Below are 18384 nucleotides of genomic sequence, written 5' to 3' on the forward strand. Positions count from 1 at the left end.
GAAACCAGGCTATAAATAAAAATCTTCAGGCTTGCTGGGATTTAGGAAAGAATCATGGGTAGTTGACCATAGAGGAGGTGCACAAATTGTGCAATAAATATAGTCAACCTGTGTGATGGAAGTGTATGTCACTTTAATCTATCACTCACATTAATGAATTTATCTCAATATATCCTTTTGAAACAGGGACATGGTATTCCTCTTTTATTCCTTCTGGACAAGCCTGGCACCAGGAGGTCTGCAGTTTCTTTTAATCCCAGTCTTTTAACCAGATTCAGAATAAAATAAACCACAAAATATAATATTCTGATTTATTGCAATGCTGTAGTAGAGATAAAATAAAACATAGTTCCTAATTTTAGACATTTCTGAAATAAGGGTAATAGTGTCTTCTTGACTTCATTAAATGAAATAAAAAAGCCTCTGAGACAACCTGAAATTAATCACACTAAAAATGTTGCCCTACATCTTAACATTTAATGAGACTCTTAAAAAATCATTCTTTAAATGCATTTCCTAGGAGAATCTCTCTGGCCACACCCCGACAACTTTATAAATCCTCCAACATGACTCAGCGCTGGCAGAGACGGGAGATATCCAACTTTGAATACTTGATGTTCCTCAATACTATAGCAGGTAAGGCTTCTGCCTCTTTAATCCCTCGTAATATGTTTATGCTTGTCAAAGTCCTAAGCAACGTGACTCAATAGAATACATTCATCCCACTAGAATTCGGCTGCAGCTTTGTGATATATTCTGAAACACACACACATTTTATCAGAAAATGCACAACCTATCACGGAGACTTTAGATTCATGTATTGCTGTGAAGGCTGTTCCTTGCTCCCCTTCTGCCATTTCCTCTGCTGACAGCTTTGTCTGAAGTTTTATTAGAGTCAACAAACCATTGCCAGAGAGTGTCTGGAAATAATAATGGGAAAATGTAATTTCGCTACTTCATCATTCTCAGCAACAGCAACTAGACAGCAGAATAACAACAGTATTCTGCCTAGTACAGATGTCACCTGGATTGTGGTATGATTAGATTACAGCATCTTTTCTCATTTACTTCTTTGAGATGAAATACAATATCAGATTAGGTATTTAAAATGAGAAATAACTGCCATAGACATCCATTTGTTATTGGCAAAAGAGCTTTTCTGGCAATTGTCATTAATTAAACATTCAGGAAGATATTACTCCTTTCACCTTTCCCTTTTCTATGTGTTAACTCCAGTGTTAATTTTAAATGTAAAAAGCAGCAGTTTTCTACACCATATACAGAGATTTCCAGGAGGTTGTCTACTATTATGATTCCTGCCTGTAGCACACATGCTGCTTATGAACCTGCCTGTGGAGAGCCTCATACAGACATTTCACTTCAGTGAGCTTTAATTTGAAACCCAAATTAAATTCCACCAGGCATCACTTTGTACTCCAGTGTTACAACTCTCATCTTTACTTGGTCCTGACTCTTATGCTCGAGGTTATCCTCAGGCCAGACATAAGACACATGTAAGTGTGAAACCCAAAGGTAGCACTCGTTATGCTGACCAGTCTGGGGACAGTCACTGCACTCTTCCCAGTAGGGCAGTGGCAGAATTCAGGAGCTGTCAAACTCGTTTGCTTTGAACCCTCAGGCTTTGGCCTCTGTGCTTAGCTGATAGTCACCATCCATGCATCGAGTCTTGTGGATGTTAATAAATGTGTCATCAACTTATCCCAGTGTGATACACAAGTGTTACCACTGAACAGTTGGAATTCTGAGGGCATGTTTACCTTGTGCAGTGGAGCAAAAAGCAGAATCCCTGAAACTACTGGAGATCAGGGCTGGAAAGTCCATATGGTGAAGTCCAATGCAAGTCACCAGCCTGGTTCCCAAGCATTTCAGCTGCGGTCCCGCAGATCTCTGCTGGAGGAAGGAGCCCTGCTGAGTGTTTATTGCCTCTGGTGCAGTGCCAGAATGCCTCTATCCTGCTTCTGGACACTGGCCTGTCTCCAGCTGCTCCGTGCCTCTCACGCATCCGCTGCCCTTCTAGTGATGAGGAAATGCAGGCAGACCCTTGCCGGCTCCCTGACTGCTTCACCTGAACTTGGAGGATTTACTGGAGAACTGGGAAGTTAGCCTAGGTCCCCTCAGTCCTTGTCCAATACATTACCAACAGAACTATCCTTTGCTGGTAATTTCCTTTTTGTGTATTCATTTCTTCTGTGAGCAGTGAATTTAAGTTATTTGAATGAGAGTAGACAAGAGATAGGCCATTTTTTTTTTTCAAAATTTTTAATCAGTTTAAAACTCTAAGGTCATTATTTTTTAGGTGCCTCACCAAAGCATTCAGACCTGGAAGACAGCGTTATGCCTGAAGTCAATTAGAAATTGCAGTAACACACTAAAATATCTCGGTTAACAAGATTCAGCCTGAGCAGATTCCCTCAGAGTATCTCAAAGGTCTCAACAAAAATATTTTTGACCTGTTTTTTGATACTAGTACTACTGGGCAAGTTTTATAGCCGAACACTTGGGGTGATTGCATGAGACAGGATTCTCTTAAGGCCATTTAGTGTCACTCATCTGCTTTACAACAGGATGGCTTGATATTAGCATTCCATGTTCCACCTGCTATGGCCAAGATTTGAAGTATTACTGACTATTTGTTATTTTTGGTGTGTGTCCATGAATTTCTGTCCTGTTGGAAAAAAATTGTTTGGTCACTACCCCAGAAGTCTCTCTCTCTGACTCAAGGCATTTAATTTCTAGCAGATTTATTGGTATCAGTCTCTTACAGATAACCCTCATTTGTTCATGTAATCTCAGAATTGCATAGGTTAATTGCATAGGATGCCTTGCTCATTTCACATCGTTGTCTACCATCTCATAAAATCTTTCAGCAGTATGTGATTTTAAAAAAAAATTAGAATAAAATTTATCCTTGGTAGCTGAACTTGCCAATGACACACACAAAACCTTTTCTGAAAATAACACCAGAGAATGAAAGCTGACTGAAACCCAACAGGCAATTCTATACATGACAATAAGGTCTTTATTCTAGTTTGGAACAAAATTCAAAGTTTTCCAACTTTTTGACAGAAGTAAAAAATCCCCTCAAGTTATTTTTTGGAAGATCAACCAGGTTTTTTAGTTTTAATGAAGTCTGCACTTCTTCTAGAAAGCTCAGTTCCAAAAACGCATGAAGTACTTGGGGATATTTGCTAAGAATCTCCTCATAAAGTTCATGGCAAGGCAGAAACCCACCCACAATAGAGTGCACATGAGCTCAAAGTCTGGTCACTGGGGAGAAAGTTTTGAAGAAGAAATATATGTTAGAAAGTCTAGAAGTTCTCACATCCCCAAGCTGATCCTGGCTCCACCATTGCAAGACCTTGTACCACCAGGGAAACTGGGAACTGGGGTTGGAACTGGGAACTGGGAAACTGCAGGGTTGGAAGCTGTGAGGCAGTCTAAGTGACAGCACTGATTTAACAGAACAGCTTTGCCTGCATTTCTGGGAGTCTTTTTGAAAGGTGTTCCTCAAAAATACTGCCCTTACAACAAATAACTGTTTTCTGATAAAGCACTAACAAAATTAATAACTCTACCAGAAATACAGTACTGGAAGCGAAGAACCTCTACTACTTGTTGCCCTGGTTTTGATAACTGCCCAAGTACACCTGTATTAAACAGACACAAAATCTTATATGCACTGTAGACAGGACCTTCAACAGTCAGAAGAAAATACAGGATTTTCTATTTTGTAGACAAAAATAGAGTACTGAATATACTTGTGACCTCCTTTGCTAAGTAAAGATGTATTTTCTTTTCTTCTTGGAAATCCAATTTCCAATTACAGTCCTAATTATACTCTTTTGTAATGAGATTCCATAAGAAATATCTCCTTATAAGTTACAACTTCTCTGCCAGTAATTGTTAGTGTAGCAGCAATGACCTAGTTTTAGTATATAACTGTTTATTTAAGCAGCATCTTATTCTCTAATGGTATTATTGTTTTCTCTCAACAATGGATAAATATATATGGAGAAATATATCCATCCTTTTTTTTTTTATATTCATGTTGCCATTAAGCTCCTACTGGCTTATTCAGCAAATCTGAGCTGTAGCTTAGTCAGAAACATGGAGGTTTGACACTTAAGAATTGTGGATTATCTGCTGGTAAGTGGGTGATAAGTAAGGTCACTTCACTGTTTTCTCATCCAAATAGAGGTCCACTAATAAAGTGATTTAGCACATCTTTTGCCCATTCTTTGTAGCTTCCTTTTTTTCTTCCAATAGTGCTTAATTAGTTTCTAGCCCTCTACAAAAGAGTAAGAAAGCACTCATGTTCTTTGTTATCCTCCTCTGAAGTTACGCGAGAAGCAGTCGCCTTGGAAGAGTGATGCTCAGAAGTGAGGGTTCTGACACCAGCTTATTTCTCCCATTGTGACATCATGCTGCCAGGTCCTTTCCCACAAGAAGTCCTTTGCCTCTTTATTAATACTGTTAATTACACAGACTGGTTGGTGTCTGTACAACAGAACTGCTGAAATAAATACATTAATCGCTTCTTAAATCTCTCCCTGGTTTTCTGTTCTGTCTGTCCTGAGAAGCATGGCCCCTGGCTGTTCTATAGGTCCTCAGTATTTGAAGTATGCTCTTGAAAAAATTCCATCGTTCTATGACATTTTCTTCAATTCTTATGTCATCCTTTTACCCCCTAGAAACATTGCTATGCTTCATGTTTAGATTAATTGTTTCTGCTGTGATCTGCGCTCACAGATCTTATATGCCTAACAACTTTCTACTTCAGCTCTCAAAGGTCTCTCTTTCTTGATCATTTCCTATCCAATCCTATGTGTGATTGCTGGCACTTGCACTGGCCTGATGTCTCGCTGCAATTTCAGTTCAAAATTTCTCCATCTTCAAAATTCTAAAGCCTTGTTTCAACCTGTTTCTCTGGCCCCCTAGTCAGCTATTTTCTCACCTCCCTCTTCTGTTTCCAAGCTCTTCACCTCTTTCTTGCCCTCTTTTCTGGCTCGAGCATATTTCATCATGTTTACAGCTCTGGGCTTTCCTCCCAAAGGTAAACACTGCACTCTGCTACTTATCAATCAGTCTCAGTGTTATACTCTCCATGGCCCTGGTTTTTGTCCTGGCTCTGTAGACATAAGCCTTCCTGGTCACCTCCCCCCTCCTCTCTCTACCTGCTTCATTCTCAGGCATCCTTTTGTTTTTGCTGTGATTATACTCATTGTCCTCTCTGTATGGGACCAGCATATATGTCAACTGAACCCTCTGGGTGATATAGGAAACAAGTAATTTTTACTATTCTCAGTTAAAAGATTATTAAAAAGAGTGCTTAAAAGTAATCCCGTTACAGCAAAAGGCGTCAGGAGGAGTGGGAACAAGAAGTTGTTTTTTAATATCATTGAAGTGCTCACTGTTTTAGCTAGAAGTCTAGATTTCAAATCCATTTCTCAGTATTTAACTAATTTCTGCTGTTTGATTTCAAATTTGCAGTACATTAAATGTGTGCATGCATTTGTATTTATTGGAATTTTAATTCTTTTAAATCCTACATGCCACTGCTTTTAAAAGAAATGAAGAATAATTGCATCCATAATTTTTGTGCGTAATTTCTTCTAGTGGAAAGGGATTATTTTTACAGGTTTATGGAAAAAAAATGACATCCTCAATTAGGTAATAAATTCAGATGAACTTCTTCCCCCTCACCTTTTTTTTTTTGCCTGCTTAGCATTTTCCACTTTTTTACTCTGTGATGTACAAGCCCTCACTGGTTAATTATGTATATATTTAGCTACTGCATGTGTTGGGCTTATTATTGTCATCTAATTAGATGTAACTCGAACTACTTACTTCTAGAAAAATCATTAAAAATTCTTTCCTAATGACCTAGAGATGACAAAATGTCTGTAAAGTGTGAAGAAGCAGACAAGCACAGGAACATTGCTCTTAAAGAGTGTTAATCCAGATGCTGCAATCATCTAATTAAACAATATTTTGCTGTCATTAACATTTTCACCAAGGAATTGCAGTTATAATTTCTTTGTCAGCTGTCTCTAGCTCGCTTTACCTTAGAAACTAAAGTGCCATATAAAAACATTAAATTGGATGGTTTAATTAAAAAGTTGTTTTTTTTTTTTAATGAAGAAACATATCCAGTATTTCTGAGATCTCATTTACTATGCCTCATTTTTATTGTTCAAGTAGATTAGTGTCACAGGGCTTGCGATATTTAATATTCAGCCTTTAATATTAATCTCTGTAAGCCTACTTGAGGGGAAATCTGAAGGCTCTGAAAAAGTGTAGGGACTACCAATAGTCATACAGGTTTATGTTCTATATTTATTTAGCTGAAGAAAGGACCAAATAATTCTTGTTGGAAGCAGCAGACAATTGATGAGATGGCTAAGTATATTCATCTGCTGACTTTTCTCTGAAAATAATCAATTGTGAAGCCAGAACAGATCAAGACAGCATTTCTAATAAAGTGAAGCCACTAATATTTATGCATGTTTAGAATTAGGAATTTGTAATCCCATTATAGGCCTAGATCACTGTCCTCTGCTCAGATAAGTACAGATGTGTGGTCTTACCTTGTAGGCTTGGTCTCCTTTCACAATTTAAATTAGGTTCATCTTCTCGAGTCAGTTTTATTTGTTGATATTAAGGAGGAAATTGTTGAGTTGAAAAAAATAAATCACTAACTTTTTTATTAAACAAATTAAGGGCTATTCTTAGTAGTTATTATCTTTATAAATAAAACATGTTTTCTAAAAATTGAAGAAGGAGAGAAGAGAATATTTTAAGTTTTTTCACAAGTCTTATATTTACCAAATACATAATCTTGAAAGCTTCATTATTTGCAACTTATCCTATCTAAGCTGAGAGAGAAGCTGCAATAATTTCTCACTGTGAGCTAAAAAAGAGGAGTTACTGCAGTGTTCTGACATGGAGCTAATGTCACATGATAATTTCTTCATGTGTCTATACTATAAGTAACCTCTCAGCAAAAGAGCCAGCAAGGCTCAGGATTGCTTTTTCCTTTTCCTTTTTCCTATAATTTTCCTGCATGGAATGGGAACTAACAGTCAAAATCTTGTTGACGGAATATTGACATTGAATTGATATGAAATTAATGAAATAAGCATCAAAATTAAATGAAATCACAATATGAAAAATCTCAATTTCAAAATAAAACATAATTTTGTATGGACCCTACATTTCCTTTCAAAATTTTGCAAAAGGATGTTCTCACTTTTTAAATACTTCTCTAAAATGGTTACAGTTGAAGATTTTTATTACTGTGAGCTCTTTTCCATACAAATTTTGATTCTGCAGTCTTCATTTTTGCTTATGCTTTGTAATAGACTACAGTCCTCTCAGTCATTCTCTTCCTGGATCTCAAAGTTCTTTCAGTCTGCTCTCTGCATAAGCACAAATGTCTTTCTATTGTGAAAGCTTTTGCGCGCTCTTCTGCTAACTTAAAGATTTTGATGGTGAGAAAAACTTTTATTGTATGAAGCGATAGTTTTATAGAGGTCTTATTTTAAAGCACCCTAAATTTAATAATCTCAAGAAATTTTATAAGTCATATGCAATTAAACCCTTGCCAAAGAAAAAAATAATATTCTTATTTAAAGGATGTAGAAAATTAGGCAGATTTGTCTTCCTTGAAAGCATATAGAGCCCCCTCTCAAAAGTCTAAAAGAACAAATATTCTAGCAGAGCATACTTTTCCTTTTCCTCCCTTACAAGGATAAATTCTGGTATACTTCTTGATATAGTTGTTTGACACATTCTTGTTCTTTCCAAGAGTTGTTTTGCATTCATTCATTCATTCATTCATTCATTCATTCATTCATTCATTCATTCATTGTTGATATTAAAGAAGAAGTGATTTTGTTTCTATCCATCTTTATTTGTGTATGTAGTGCACAGTACTGGAATTTCTTGCTTGACAAAGTGATATCTGCACCTTAATTTTTGTTTTTTGCATTCTTGTGAACATCAATGTTTTCAGAGTGTAAAAATGAGGACACACAATTATTAAGAATATGCTCTTCTCCTATATTCAGTGAAACTCTGTACGAAATAAAAACATGCTTTTTGTTCATCAGCTTCTGTTGAAAAAATAAGATGCTTGTAGAGCAGTGAAAGTTTCATTAAAGCAGAACTGATTTTTTGTGGAGAATTGTAACTGCTACTCAGAACAAGGAAGCCTGTGTTTTGCTGTGCCGGGTGTTGTACCCCAGGAATCTGTCCAGAATCTGGAAGGAAGCAGTTAGTGAGACAGGGCTGTAAATCTGCTGCAGGACTGGGAATTGTTAACCTGGATTATTTCTGTCTGCTAATTATGTTATATAAATACACACACACATATATTTATGACCTGATTTTGGTTTTTAAGACTTATGTTGCATATTGTGTGGTTCTCACTATAGCAATAGGATGGACAGTTCTGTACTAAGAAATTCCATTTGCCTTATCATTGAATTGTTAAATTCTGCTAAATACTAGAGAATACAAAAAAATAACAGCCTTTCCTAAGCATGTTTTTCTTTGTGATGAATTCATAATTTTTAGTTAATTGCAGTTGCATTTCTTTTGAAATGGTATCTGTACATGGTTTTTTGCACATTTGAGCTGCTGGGATGAGGGCACTGTTTCTTTCATGATTGAAAACAGTGGCCTGGGGTAGTCAGCTCTGTCTTTTACATGAGATAACTGTTTTTTAATTTTAAAAGTGATTAAAAAGTAGTGTTACAGCAAACATGAGTTTCGTCACTTTGATTCCACAGTTGCCATGGAATCTCACCATTTCTTCAGTGAAGAAATGGGAATGATAGGGAATGATAGATTAGCATGGACTATCTAGGATAGACCTAGATTTGCAAACCTCAGATTTTCCCCCTTGCTGTTTGGAGTCTCATTTTATCTTTGCCAGCTATGATACTTCATGAAGTTTCTAGGAAACAATAGTCAAGTTCTTTTGAATTTCTACATTCATGCTATAAAAATATTTTAATGGAAATAAAAAAGAAATTTTTATTGGCATATGATGCATTTAGTTGATCTTAAAAGAGACTGTGCTTTTTATATTATTTCAGTTTGTGTTGACTTCTGGTTCAAGATAAGTGCACCTAAATGGCTGCTTTTGTCTGGAAGATTTGGACCTGGTTCTGTCAAAGTGGTGGGAACTGGGAACATGTGATGCAAGAAATGTAACCACTACATTTTTTTTCTAGCTGGACAAGTGGACACTATTTCCTAATTCTTAAAACTTTCTTTTTCAATAGGACGCACATACAATGATCTGAACCAATACCCTGTATTTCCATGGGTTTTAACAAACTATGAATCTGAAGAGTTAGATCTGACCCTTCCAGGCAACTTCAGAGATCTATCAAAGGTATGTTTCATTCTTGTTAAAGAACAGTAAGCCAGTCCTTTTAGAAAGACATTTTGTTTTATATTTATAGTCTGGTTAAGTAAGGTCTTTATTGTAAACTCATAAAAGTCTGAAATAGACGTTTCTATTTTAGAACTATTTTATACTGAGCCTCTATATTATGCTGCTTCCATGTCCCTGACTTATCTGGTTCCAAATCTGCAACTCCTCTGTACCTTCTGACTTATGGAACATGAGTGCATCAGACCACTTGATCTCACTAATTATGCCTCTTAGTTTATAAAAACTGATCATTTGGAAGTAAAAAGTTTGGACTATATTTCACTTTATTTTGCAGTGTCTAGAATAGTAATATAGTATCAGCATCTTATTTTGATTTAATAGTCAATAAAGGGGTATTTTGTATTTTAGATCCTGGAGTATCTGATCCTTATTGTTATTTGTTGGGGTTTTTTCTGTCCAAGCTGATTTGGGCACTTAATGTTTTACAATAAAAAAAATTTCTGGAGTTTTTTTTTTCTCTAATGGCACCACATTGTGATCAATACCCAGCTCTGGTACTCTGGTTGTGTTAACAGATTGCTGAGAGAGTCTGTCCTGGCCAAGCATAGCAGAGACATATGGAGAGGCTCTACTTTTGGCCAGCTAAAATACAATAAAAAAAGAGTCTCAAAACCGAGCGGTGGAAAGTATCATTCCTGTTTACTATAAATTAAGAAAGTGTATGCACTCTCTTGCCAGTGAAGGTGGCAAGATAGTGCATAGTCCTGCAGCATCCCCAGTGTGAGGTTTCTGGTGTCTGGTGTGTCAGCTTTCTTGCATCCTTACCAAGAGGGGAAGTTGCTTGTACACATTGAGTCAGGCTCAAGACCACAGGAAGCTGTCACTCATTGCCTTTAGGAGTGAGGCTGGAGAGGAGAAAATGACCCCCAAGGCCTGTTCTGCAGTCCTGTGCTGCAGACCCTGCATTCCCTTCTGCTGCTGGGCAGACATGAGTGTTTCTGGGGTTTATGCTTTAAGTCTGGATTTCTTTCCTCCTCTCCCTGCAAGCACACATCCTGGGGAGCAATGGAGACATCCTGTCCTAGATATTTGACAGTTTCATCTCTGCTGGAAAGAGCATGCTTGCAGTACCTCCAGATGTGTTGTAACCATTCCTGGAAGCCTGCTTTTGTAAGACGTCCAAAATAATTTGAGTGGGACTTGAATTCATAATAGTGGATCGAGACACCTAAGCTTACACTCCTTTTATTTTCTTAGACAAATAAAAAAATAAATAAGCAAATAAACCCAGAATTTACAGTACATTCACAGTATGCCTCAAAAGGAAATAAATTGCTTGATACTTCCGTTAGGCTATGTAAAACTTCTGACCTTTCACAGTATTATAGGTATGTTTCACAAATGTGTTTTTCAGTTCTGTAACACCATTGAAATCTGTGCCAAGAACAATAAAAGATCCACAGACATGACTTAAAAAAAGACCTGTGATCATTTTACACTGGCTTGTTCCCTAGCATGTATAAAAGTAGTGCTGGTTTAGAGTTGTTCAGAAAGATAAACCTTTCATTAAGGTGCTTACACTTTTCAAAAACTCTCAAACTCACCTTCTGGATGTATTAATAGTGCTGGATGTGGTGAAGTGCAACAAGATTAGACAGTGCCTCATGAGTCCTCTAGGTATTTAGTTTGGTTCAATCCAAATTTTTATAGTAATCTACTAAAATATGTAATTGCTAGAGGGAGTAGTGTGATAGCTGAATAGATGTGTTTTCCTCATGAGTTAACAAAGACTCATGATGGAATTAGTGCATGTATGGCTGTTATTACTACTCTCCTCAAAAGAAATGTAAAATCAACTCCATGACTATTTATTTTTCATCAAGAATCCATGCAATGTGCACATTTTCTTGCCAATTTGAAAACTCACCAAAAGCTATCAGTGGTTTCCTCTGTAACAGCTAAGGTTTTGACCACTGAAAAGCCTACACGGAACTAGTCAATGAAAATGACCTTTCCTTTCTGGCAATGTCTGGGCCCCATTTATCCCATGGATGTATGAGAAAACACATGTGAAATCTGTAAAGTGTTGTGGAATACTTGAGGATAAAAGGGTTGTAATTGTCAATTTTTTGCAGTGTTCATTATGAAAATATCTGATAGATTTCATTTCACCATGGGAAAAGTAGGTTAATGTTTTATTCTAAAATGCAGTGCCCTTTAGTACGGAATGCTTGATTTGAGTTGTTCAGCATTACTTGCGTCCTGTTTCAATTTTTGTGTTATCTGTAAAAATCTTAAAATTTCTAATGTCTCTGAGGTATTACCTTCTCAATTCTGTTTTAATTTTTGATATTGTTCTGTATCTGTGAGTCCCTCCTTTTTTTTTTCTCTTGGAGGTGAATCCTGAGTAGCCTGGTGCTTAAAAGCAGGAGTTAGTAATTTATTGTAAATATTGAAAGTGATTGTGCTAGCAAGTCTCAGCCAGACCTCTGGGGCAGGTCCACTCAGTATCCTTTCCTTGAGGAGCAACTCCCTTCTGTCAGATTTTACCCTGCAAGGGAGACATTTCCCTGCAGATTTGATGGCAGATCAGAACCTCCAGCTAAACTGTTGATAGATAAAATCTCCTTTGTCAGTTCCTAACCTTCTGTCTCCCTGTAAATTTAGCCCTTCTTAGTTTCATAAAGCCTCTGTCCTTGCTATTTAGCAATTAATAGTCCTCAAAAAATCTATTGCAATTATTTAGAATTTTAACAATATTGCATATATGGTAAAAGCCCACTAAAGCAATGACATTTAAAGAGAAGTCACCTACTATTCTTTGTTTTCTTGGTTTAAAATAGTTTCTGTAATTAAATGTAGGTGCTAAATCTAGCTTTTAAAAAATATTTTGTGTATTCTTGCTCAAAGTTCACTCCAGTGTCAGTTCAGATAATTAACTACGCAATTTTTCAATTTTTAATGTTTGGCTTCCAGGCTTTCTGTATAAAATATAATACACCACCTTTGTGATATCACAACTCCTAGGTGAACATACATATCAAATGCAATTCATATGATTTTTGGAGATGAAATTAGGGGTATTTGTCTTGCTTAGGATGTCAGTAATGGAGTAAAACATGGGCTTTTGCATTTAGTCCAAACTTAAATACTTACATTTGTGCAAAGCCATCTTGAACGTGTAGCTTGTCCTTTCCTTCCATTCCATTTCATTCTGGTTTTATGTGGCACTCCTTATTGTGATATTTTTACATCCAGATGTTACTTGTTCTCTCTGAACAATTATGTTTAAATATTAGTCTGAAAATTCCTCTGTCCTATTTCTTTTATGTGTTTGGAAATTCTGTTCTAAAAGGTTTTTGGTTTTTTTCTTTTTACATACAGTTACAGATTTAAAACCAGTGTTCATGGGCATGGAATGTGCCAGAGCAGTGGGATATATTGGACCTCTCATTTGATTAGACAGTGTAGGTTCAAGTTTTATTCATTACATATGCAAGGTTAAAGGTTATATTTATTGTTTGACAGGATCAAAAGCTAATGAAAGAGGCTGTCATAGATACATAATCTTTTCTGTATCAAACCATCAGGTGATCTGCTTATTTTCCTCTTTGTTGAGATTTCCTTTAGAAGAATACTTAGGATATTAAACATTAGTCCAGGAAACATGTACACAGCTCTTACTATAAAGTGATTTTTTGTGAGATTCAAGTCACTTAAAATGTGGTATGGTTTGTTTGTATAAAATTGTATGACTTTTACTCCTAAATTATAGTGAATGCATGGTTTTAACATGCTGCATTGTCCCTGCTCATTAAAGTGTAAACGGGAATTTCTCCTCATTTACTTTTAGTCATACATCCTGTTAAATAAAATGATTTCTTCAGCAGGCAAAGTAATACTAATATTGACATGTGTATGAAACATCACACACCCATTCATTGAGTGGAAAAAATTATGTTTTGTTAATATAGAAGGTGTTTGACTGATGGGTGGTGATAAGCATAACCACTTTTCCTTATTACTGTGCCATTTCAAGAAAAGGAAGTGATAAAGCCCCAAGGCTTCTAAATATAATAATGTAAATGAACACATCCAAGTGTGAATATTTCAAGGCAACCACACTTAATAGTACCAAAAATGTATATGCTGTGGAATGGAGTTTATGGGCTTATTAAAATCTCTTAGTTGGAAAAATGAAATAATTTTCTGTAAAATTATACTTCTCTCTTTATCATATGCGACTCTTCCATCAACAGAAAAACTACACACAATTAAAGCCACACAATTAAACATGTGTTTTTCTTAAATAAACAGTTCATTTACTGAGTGAAACTCTGGCACTCTGAATCTGTGAATGCTCATATTTGATATTGTTGATATCTGCTTTTCATATTAGGATGTTGAAGAAAAATCTGTTTACTAATTTGGATGGAATTGCAATTTATTTTTAAGTTTAAAGTATCATCCTAAGACATCCTATTTATAGGTTGTTGTTCAGTGGGTGTTTTTTAATAAACAGCAAGCAGTCAGGAAAAACTCAGTCAGTTTTCAGCTGGAGCCAAATAAAGCCAGGTTCAATATACCTTCATACTAGGCTACAATTTTGTGCAGCACCTCACCAAAAAAAAAAAAAAAAAAAAAAAAAAACCACCAAAAACTAACAAAAAAAAGGAAAAACAAAGCAAAACAAAACAAAAAAGCCCCAAAACCCAAACCAAAACTAACAAAAAACCCCAACAGATAAGGTAGCTGCTGCACAAATTAGAGTCAAGTTAAGCAGAATATTTCAGTGGCTAGATAAATGGGATGCTACATTCATTCTGCTTGCATGAGAGAATTTAGTTCTATTTGGCAAACAAATAGATATTACATGAACTAGCATAACACATCCAGTGGATGTAAACACTAGATAAAAGGTGTATTGACAATATATATTGACTTGTTCAAAGGCCAGATATCTAAAGAGATTAGCCAGATAAAAAAAGAAAGATGTAGTTGTGTGTTTTAATGTTACAGTAGATACTTGCCTTATTTTTAAATGTAAGAAAGAAACATAAAATAAACAAGCAGTAAGTTTTAGTACATCAACAGTGAAGTGGCTGAATAGGCATTGTCATAGAGTGACCTGTTCTGTTTGTTTGGAGTAAAGAATATCTTATGAAATCATTATGTGGGAAGTTAATTCTACTTAATAAGTGTCCTTACAGGGAGAATTTTGCAATAAAAAGACAATGATGTGTTTGGAAAAAGCATTTTATAAAACATTATGAAAAGAACTTTTAAAATCCTGTTTAGAACAATTTATTTTATTCAAATTCAACTTCTGTCTTTGTGTTATGGTTAAGATATGGACTGAGAGAGTATATAGATTGAGCTTTGCCTTTGTATTGTTTGAGCAAGTCATTTTAATCCATGCACATACCAACAGAATCTCAGTCAAATGGAAATAATATTATTTTCTTGCATTATGTAAAGTTACAGGGATTGATCCATAAATAAAATTCGACTGCATTTTATAGCCATGATATTAGATTAAAACTGAAGTATTTGACTTTCTGAGCTGTGAATGGTATAGTAAAGCTATGAAAAGTGACCAAAATTCCATATATCCTACACATTTCACAAGAAACATGAGAGACTACTATGACTGTAGGACTTGTTATCTAATAGGACCTGTGCTCCATCAGAGTAAAATTGGGTTAGCTGCTAGTTTATACAACTGAGATTTAAGGTGTTTACAGAAAAATCTTTGTCTTTACTGAGGGATGAACTCATACCATTACCCTGGTTAACAGCATTTCCCCACATGGAAGTTAAAATAACACTAAAGAAGCCAGGGGCAGACCTTGCAGAATTTACTCCCCGCTATTTTATTTATGGAGGGTTTTTTTGCTTTCAGAAAGTGCCTGGTCTTTTGGTATACAGAAGAAAGAAAGAGAGATTTGGGCACTTTCCGTTAGCATTTTCAATGTGCATGGTTTCCTGAATCTGGAGAGATGTCCTTTACATTAATGTGCAGAGAGGTGGTTCACATCAGTGTCTCCACGACTGCACAGAGAAGGGAGATCAGGTGTTTCTTGTATTTCTTCACCACAGGCCAGAGATAACTTATGTAAGGCTGAAGTAGAAGCTGCAGAGTTGTGTAAGCAAGGGCAGCTCCCAGCTCTCCACCCCAGGCAGTGCTGCATTGAGACACTTGTGCCACTTCTGGCATCCCAGTTGTCATCTCCGCATAAACAGGGCTGGGTTTGCACCCTACCCCCTCTAGAGCAGCTCAGGGACTTCCAGCTCACCTTCCTATTGCAAACTAGAGACAAACCTAAGCAGTCTCCTCATGGACACTATAAAGGCTTGTGGAATGACAGAAATTAACCCATGTCTTCCAAATCCCAGGCTGTCAGAGAGATCACTAGTTCGTCCAATCCAGGATCTGTCCTGAGAAGTTGAGGTGAGACTTAATAGCTGAGACAAGCTCTTCCTTACTCCCTCCCTCCCTCCCTCCCTCCCTCCCTCCCTCCCTCCCTTCCTCTCTCTCAGGAAAGGACCCCAAAAATGATTCTTCCCAGAGATTTTCCCATGAAAATCGCAGTGTCATGCAAGAACAGAAATTACTCTCATTGGTATTTCACTTAAAGATTCCATTTTATTCAGATGATGTTTTGTGCATTTCGGGATTTTTCTAAAGCAATTGAAAGGGGGGAAAAAGGTAATGACCCTGAAAAGAATATTGTATGATGGTAATCCGGAATACAGATTTTCAGGTTTATCATTTAGTGGAATTAATCATATATGTTCTGAAGCTAGATTATTTTAGGTACTTGTACAGGCATTTTAATATGAAAATGGGAATGCCTGATCTTACATCATTTTACCTTTTATCTTTTAAATTGAAGTAACACCTCTCATTGAACAACCTAGAAAACATGATGATATGTTTGCATTAGTATTTTATGACTTTAAAATTTATCATCAAATTGTTGAGAGAAATAACATTTTTATTAAATGCAACAATATTATATTAAAAATATTATTTAAAGGTACTGATTAAACCACCATTAAAATTTTGCTAGGCTATAAAATAAAATACCTCATAATTATTTTGAGCATCAGTTATACCTCACAGGCCTTGTTACTTAAGTCAATTTACAGTGAATAATGAAAACACATCACTTACTTGATGGAAGACTTCTAATCAGCATCAACTGTGTTTGGAAAGGCCAGGAGTTTTCTATACTTTCAATCTTGTGTTAATCATCATATTTATTCTCCACTGTGCCTTCAAACCTATATGTACAATAATATGGTGACAGATGATGTCTCTGTCTTCCATAGCCTCAGAATTCACTGCAGCAGAGGATAAGATGCACCTTTGTAGTGGAGGGAAGAGATATTCTCAGGGTGTTTCTCCATTACCAAATACAATCTCACCAATTTGTCTGCTATTTTGTGTTCCCTTCTCAGAGGGGGTGGACATTTCATTTCAACAGACTACAGTGTGAATTACTGCTTTAGCTCTTGAAATGTGCAGTTGGGACTGGAATTTTTTCTGCCAGAGAAGTGGATGCACAGTACCTTAATGAGGGTGGTGTCAGCAGGTTCCATCCAGTCCCCAAAGCAACCCAAAGCCTGGTATAATTTAGCAAAGTGCACATATATCTGCACAGTTTGTCAGTCTAATGGGAAAGGAATGTCTCTTTCAAGAAGCTGTTGAACAACCATTTTTATGTAATGATAACTTAAAGGCTATAATACTGCCAGTGTGTTTCCTGACACTGGCAGGATATCTAACAAAACCAAGTATAACAAAAATGCAAATATTTATTTTTTGCAATTGCCAGTATTTGAGAAATGAGCCTGGAAAGTGTTAGGGAATGGCTCATACTTCTCTTTCAAGAATGTTTTGTGAGGTCTTTCAGTGCAGTCTGCACCAGATAACACCAATCCTTTGGGATTACTCAATCATTTTACACATATGAGAAAACTATAAACATCTCCATGACACAGCAAAGTATTAAGCATCCAGAGTGCTTAATGTGAAAAATACTGAAATCATAATGTTTTAAAATGTAAAGGTTCACCAAAGACTGCTATTTCAAAACAAGCTCTAAAATCAGAAAATATCATGTTCTATGTCAGCCTTATAAGCAGCCATTTCAAAAAAATAGCAGTGCTGAAAGAATAAAATACTTGCAGCTTAAATTTTTTTTAGTTACATATCTAGTGTAGTGAAACATAGAGATTTGACCTTGTACTGATATTTCCTTTCCAAATTACTTTGGGTTTTAATTCAGTAGAAAAATTGTGCAGTGCAATAAAATGTGAAAATACTGTTAGCATTTGGTCAAACCCCTTGCCTATATATATTTTTTTTTAATAGCCTTAATAATATCAATTCTAATTAAACTTTGATTAATGCAAATCAAGTAATAATTTCAAACTACAATAAGTTTAAGCAATTATTTGGTGTGGAGATGTGCTCTCCTCTAAGTATTAAACTCAGTGTTTGTTTAATTTTACTGTAAAAGCTAAAACCCATATTTTCTTTATTCAAGTAACTTTTGCGTCATACAGTAACAAATACTTTTTGCAAAAGTTTCTGAGATAAAGTGGGTTGAAAAATCATAAAAAGCTTGTATTCCTCAAGTAGCCACATCAAAACCAATAGTTCCTACTACTGCCTTACATCTTTTTTGTTTTTCACCTAATTTGTATAGATTGTCCTTTAAATTCACTTAGAATGGACTTTGAATTTGTGAATAATTTCCACATTCTATTGTTTTCAAGTACAAAGCTTGTTTGCTTTGTTCAGTAAAACGTGGCTTTGTTCAGTCAGAAAGTACACCCAGTCCTGAGGACTATGCACGGTTTTTAAGTATTTCTGCTTAGGATCACCAGACACCATCAGCAGTTCCGCGTGAAATCTTTTCATCATGAACCGCGCATTACAAAGTATC

General features: G+C 36.0%; 1 protein-coding gene across 5 annotated transcripts in view; it reads left to right on the forward strand.

Annotated features, from left to right (window-relative positions):
• NBEA (neurobeachin) overlaps positions 1-18384 on the forward strand; it is a 454173-nt gene that overhangs the window by 361013 nt on the left and 74776 nt on the right. For all 5 annotated transcript variants that reach the window (XM_059493594.1, XM_059493591.1, XM_059493592.1 and 2 more), the window contains 2 exons: positions 521-636; positions 9312-9424. In XM_059493594.1, the coding sequence (XP_059349577.1) occupies positions 521-636; positions 9312-9424 (229 nt within the window). The remainder of the gene's footprint in view (positions 1-520; positions 637-9311; positions 9425-18384) is intronic.

The sequence above is a fragment of the Ammospiza nelsoni genome, chromosome 2, assembly GCF_027579445.1.
Source record: "Ammospiza nelsoni isolate bAmmNel1 chromosome 2, bAmmNel1.pri, whole genome shotgun sequence".
Lineage (NCBI taxonomy): Eukaryota > Metazoa > Chordata > Aves > Passeriformes > Passerellidae > Ammospiza > Ammospiza nelsoni.